Genomic DNA, 6,000 nt, shown 5'->3' on the forward strand with positions numbered 1-6,000 from the left:
TCAGAAAAGAGCTCATCTAACTTAAGGTCTGGGAAATGTAGCCTTAGAAACTTTGGCCGTTTCCTTAAATAACTTACGTTGTTTGGCTAACCCTTAAAGATCTGGTTTAATATTGGATTCTAGCAAATTAAGCCTCTTTTTTGATTCTTTTAGCCTCACTGTGCACATGGCAAAGTGAGATAATGGCATAACTATGTATGTCTGGTGGGGTGTGCCAAAGCAACTTGCTATCAAGACTAACAGAATGTGATTGTAAGGGAGGAGTGGGAATTTAGCTTATCACTTAAAATACACCCTGGGGATGGGATGATTCCTAAGCAAGGTCATCAGGTCAGAATGCTTAGCATTTCCTGCCCAATAACTTAGTTTTGTTTGCTCTAGCCAGCAAACTGCAGTTTCACCAGAGCTGGAAGAGTTTAACATCTTACTCAAATACAGTCTACCCACTTGGCAGAGTAGGAGAATACTCCTTTAGCAGTGCACTCCTGTGTGTGAATGCTTTGGAGAGCAGAGGCAAATTGCACCAAACAAGTAAGAGTGAAATTGCCGAACTCAATAGTTGTAGCTGGGGGCTTAAGTATGTATTAGAGCCCAATTCCTGTGTGCTTTCCAGTTACCAGGAAGGCTCGTTGTACAAACCATATGCATCACTTTCCATTACATGAAACAAGCTGTTCTGCTTTAACAGTACTCTAAATCTTTCAGCAAAGTACAAGAGACACCAAGCGACCTACTCTGCACTGAAGTATGTGGTGGTTGGAAGGTTGTAAAAGCTTGTGTGAGGCTTCTTTATTCAACTGCCTGACCTGCCCACATGAAAACTTTGGCCCTGCCTCAGATGCTCTAAGCAGTACATTGCCATGGAGATTGAAGAGTCCAAACTTGCACACAAAATAGCTAGACATGGCAAGTGACTCATTGCAGCAACCGAATAAATTCTGTCTTTATATAAATAGCTTCCTTCTGTCAGAAATCAGTCCAGACCTTCTTGCAACCTCCCACTAGTGGGAGAATGAGATATTTAGAAGAGGGGTTACGCTGTGGTTTAGCTTCTGTAGTGTTTGTTCTGTGAATAGGTGAAACCTTGAAGATTCCTTTCATCTGCCTTTACACCTAACTGGTTAAAGCCTTCCCTTATTTATTCTCCATGGCAAATCCTTTCCCACAGCACAAGCTAAGGTTTAATTTGGGTTTTTCCTTAGGATTGCGGGGAAGGGGCAAAATTTTATTGTTGTCCCCAAGATGATCGTCTTTATTGCACAAATGTCCTGTCAGCTTTTTACCTTCTCTTGTGCTGTGTACCCAAGACAAATTTTCAAGAATAGGTGTCACTCCTAAATCCTGTTTTAGGTAAATAAGGATAACTTTTAATGTTGCTGAGCATTCAGTACATCCCAAAGACTTCATTGGGAGCTGCTGGGGGCTCAGTACTTCTGAGAATCAACCCACTTATTTAGGAGCCTAACTAGAATTGAGTTCTTGACCCACTTACAAACAAGAGATCTTGTAGCTAGGTAAGCACAACTAGTTTGGCTGCAAAGTTACAGAAGGTAGTACTGGAATTAACTTGGGCCACCAGATATCCCTTGTGCTGTTTCCTGGTTTTATTATATGCCTAGGCCAATGTAAATAGATTTAAGACATAGCCGCTCCAGAGGGAGTCTGCTTAATCTTAATGCTCAAATAATGCCTTAATCTAGATGAAACTACTTTTAGTGGGACAAATTGTTAATCTACAAAACCTTGAGCAGTTTAGGGGGAGACCACTAATAACCTAGGAGGAACAGATTAATTGGTACAGATTACCATGATAAACAGAAAAAGGAATGAGTAAGACTGAAGAATTTGTGAAATTCCCCTGATATTTCTGCTAATTCCCATCTAGCAGACAGTTCATATCTAGCTCTAAAACTGAAAGTGATCCATTTCTAAATGTCAGACTTTCTCACTTGGCTTGATCCTGGTAAACACTGAAGGTTCCAATACTTAGTGACATTTTCCTGACAGTTTAAGGTCAGGGTCCCTAATACCATTGCATGTACAGTGTGTTCCTGGAAATGTCCCAGGAAGCTTTAAGGTTTTAGATACTGGAAACTGCAGAAGTCTCCATTTTACTGTTAGAGGGGTGAAAGCTGAAATTGAACAGCGACTAACAGAGCAAGACGTTAAATAGGGCATAGAACTGAAATGCTAACTGTCAAATGACTGAAAATCTTCATCTGATTATATTATGACAATTGAGTAGCTAAACCCACATTTTACCATTAGTAGTAGAAATTTTTTAAACTAAACTTTGAATAGGAGAGCCATTTAAAATGGTTTTATATTTCTATGTGACTATGTGGTAGCTGGATAAATTTTTTTTTCATTGCCTTTTCTTGACCTCAACTGCCTGATACTAGTGAGAGTGAAGTCAGTCAATTCAATGGTCCCCTCAAGTGTTTGATGACTGATCCTATTTCCCCAATTTATTCCAAATTACCAAAATTAGCTAAACTATAAAAACCTAGATGCAGTTCTGTTTAACTCTCAATTTCTAATTAAAGGAGTAGGGCCAGATATAAAGAAGTTCTGTTGCAGAAGTTCACATCTGCTTCTGCTGTTGTTTGCTTGTCCCCTCACCTCTTCCTCCTTAGTTACCTTATTTGAGAGACAGGATTAGGATTTCAGGTGAGCTACAACAAACATGAGATTTCAGAGTAGCAGCTGTGTTAGTCTGTATTCGCAAAAAGAAAAGGAGTACTTGTGGCACCTTAGAGACTAACAAATTTATTTGAGCATAAGCTTTCGTGAGCTACAGCTCACTTCATCGGATGATCACTTAAGATAAGCCATCACCAGCAGCGGGGGAGGGGGGGAGGAAAACCTTTCATGGTGACAAGCAAGGTAGGCTAATTCCAGCAGTTAACAAGAATATCAGAGGAACAGTGGGGGGTGGGGTGGGAGGGAGAGAGAAATACCATGGGGAAATACAGGTTTCAGAGTAGCAGCCCTGTTAGTCTGTATTCGCAAAAAGAAAAGGAGTACTTGTGGCACCTTAAAGACTAACAAATTTATTAGAGCATAAGCTTTCGTGAAGTGAGCTGTAGCTCACGAAAGCTTATGCTCTAATAAATTTGTTAGTCTTTAAGGTGCCACAAGTACTCCTTTTCTTCATGGGGAAATAGTTTTACTTTGTGTAATGACTCATCCATTCCCAGTCTCTATTCAAGCCTAAGTTAATTGTATCCAGTTTGCAAATTAATTCCAATTCAGCAGTCTCTCGTTGGAGTCTGTTTTTGAAGCTTTTTTGTTGAAGTATAGCCACTCTTAGGTCTGTGATCGAGTGACCAGAGAGATTGAAGTGTTCTCCAACTGGTTTTTGAATGTTATAATTCTTGACGTCTGATTTGTGTCCATTCATTCTTTTACGTAGAGACTGTCCAGTTTGGCCAATGTACATGGCAGAGGGGCATTGCTGGCACATGATGGCATATATCACATTGGTAGATGCGCAGGTGAAGGAGCCTCTGATAGTGTGGCTGATGTGATTAGGCCCTATGATGGTATCCCCTGAATAGATATGTGGACAGAGTTGGCAACGGGCTTTGTTGCAAGGATAGGTTCCTGGGTTAGTGGTTCTGTTGTGTGGTGTGTGGTTGCTGGTGAGTATTTGCTTCAGATTGGGGGGCTGTCTGTAAGCAAGGACTGGCCTGTCTCCCAAGATCTGTGAGAGTGATGGGTCGTCCTTCAGGATAGGTTGTAAATCCTTGATGATGCGTTGGAGAGGTTTTAGTTGGGGGCTGAAGGTGATGGCTAGTGGCGTTCTGTTGTTTTCTTTGTTGAGCCTGTCCTGTAGTAGGTGACTTCTGGGTACTCTTCTGGCTCTATCAATCTGTTTCTTCACTTCAGCAGGTGGGTATTGTAGTTGTAGGAATGCATGATAGAGATCTTGTAGGTGTTTGTCTCTGTCTAAGGGGTTGGAGCAAATGCGGTTATATCGTAGCGCTTGGCTGTAGACAATGGATCGTGTGGTATGATCTGGATGAAAGCTAAAGTCATGTAGGTAGGAATAGCGGTCAGTAGGTTTCCGATATAGGGTGGTGTTTATGTGACCATCGCTTATTAGCACCATAGTGTCCAGGAAGTGGATCTCTTGTGTGGACTGGTCCAGGCTGAGGTTGATGGTGGGATGGAAATTGTTGAAATCATGGTGGAATTCCTCAAGAGCTTCTCTTCCATGGGTCCAGATGATGAAGATGTCATCAATGTAGCGCAAGTAGAGTAGGGACATTAGGGGACGAGAGCTGAGGAAGCGTTCTAAGTCAGCCATAAAAATGTTGGCATACTGTGGGGCCATGCGGGTACCCATCGCAGTGCCGCTGATTTGAAGGTATACATTGTCACCAAATGTGAAATAGTTATGGGTGAGGACAAAGTCACAAAGTTCAGCCACCAGGTTAGCCGTGACAGTATCGGGGATACTGTTCCTGACGGCTTGTAGTCCATCTTTGTGTGGAATGTTGGTGTAGAGGGCTTCTACATCCATAGTGGCTAGGATGGTGTTTTTAGGAAGATCACCAATGGACTGTAGTTTCCTCAGGAAGTCAGTGGTGTCTCGAAGATAGCTGGGAGTGCTGGTAACGAAGGGCCTGAGGAGGGAGTCTACATAGCCAGACAATCCTGCTGTCAGGGTGCCAATGCCTGAGATTGATTCTAAAGCAGCAAAGGTCATCTCTACATATCAACATCCAGTCATAAGGACAAGAGAAATACATGGAAGATATGACCTATGGAGAGTTTTTTGTTTGCTTCAAAAGCTCTTTACCATCCATTTAAAATAAGTAAAGCTAATAATTGTACAGGCAGTTATATGAACAGAATTAAAGTTAGAATCAGGAAAGACCCATTATCCAGTCTAGTAAAATTAGAAGTACTGTCTTTGGGAGAGCTTTGCTTTTATGAATAAGCTTAGACTTTAAAGGGGAAAAGGCGCAGTCACGAAGAGCGTCTTGTATTTGAGATCCTTTTAGATGAAATGATGCCAATTGCTCTAACTAAATACTTTCCCTAGGTATTATTTAATGCTATTTATTTTTCTTTTCTAGGTGGAGTGCGTGGAATAGCACGAGGAGGCCTTGTAGGCTTGATGCTTACTGGCCTCTATGCTCTCTATAATAACTGGGAGCATATGAAGGGCTCAGTACAACGACAATCCCTCTGAGCAGGGTCATGAGGACTGATTATAGGACACTTATGTAGTTCACCAATCAAATTGATTGCAAAATCTGTCTGGTGATGTCCCTTCATATTTTATTTACAATTAGTGTGAAACTGAAAGGAAGCTATTGTACTGTGAGGAAGTGCATTGACTGGTACATCTCTTCTAGCCAGCAGACTACTGGAGGCAGCAGTACCTGGTGGGTCTGCAAATGATTACAATGTGGCTATTAACTTCTCCTCAGAAGGCAGAGATTGTCTCCCCAGTATCTCACTTTCTACTAATCCTGGACATAAGCTCCAAGATCTGGTCCCCTAACTCAGCTCACATAGACAGTGCTATGCCACCAGGTTCATTGGTTATTTCTGTACTATGATTGCTACTTTCTAGCCAATAAAGTTTGAGTCCCTAGAGGTAACTGCTGCAATTCTAACAAATAAAAATGGTTTTGTAAGCCACTGTTAATTCAGCTGGAGCGAGGTGGAGTCTGTCTGTAACAGTTAGCACAAGGCAAGGCTTGTGTTAATGGTAAAAGCATAGTGAAAATTGTAAAGAATAGGTGTATCAGGCAGTAAATAGAAGTGTGGTACGAACGTGCTTTTCCTAAATTGTCCCCTTTCATCTGGCCAAAGCAAAAGAAAAATGCAGAGTCTAGTGTTTTTGTTTGATTATAAAATAGCTTTAAGAACTTGTCAGTGCTAAAACTTGGTCCGTGATAATTTCTCAAGAAACATTGAATGACATTACCCCCTCCCCCCGCAATGTCCGTCATGAAGTACAGTAATTTTGTAAAAAGAAAA

At 41.5% G+C, this 6,000-nt stretch overlaps 1 protein-coding gene across 3 annotated transcripts in view; it reads left to right on the forward strand.

The window, feature by feature from the left end:
- The window catches only part of TIMM23B (translocase of inner mitochondrial membrane 23 homolog B), a 30,120-nt gene extending 24,451 nt beyond the window's left edge, over positions 1 to 5,669 (forward strand). For all 3 annotated transcript variants that reach the window (XR_006282750.1, XM_038408851.2, XM_038408850.2), the window contains one exon: positions 5,088 to 5,669. Coding sequence is in view for 2 of the 3 variants with exons in the window: in XM_038408850.2 (XP_038264778.1) it covers positions 5,088 to 5,203 (116 nt within the window). In the remaining variant the exon portion in view is untranslated. The remainder of the gene's footprint in view (positions 1 to 5,087) is intronic.
- The last annotated feature ends 331 nt before the right edge of the window (positions 5,670 to 6,000 follow it).

This window comes from Dermochelys coriacea, chromosome 7, assembly GCF_009764565.3.
Source record: "Dermochelys coriacea isolate rDerCor1 chromosome 7, rDerCor1.pri.v4, whole genome shotgun sequence".
Lineage (NCBI taxonomy): Eukaryota > Metazoa > Chordata > Testudines > Dermochelyidae > Dermochelys > Dermochelys coriacea.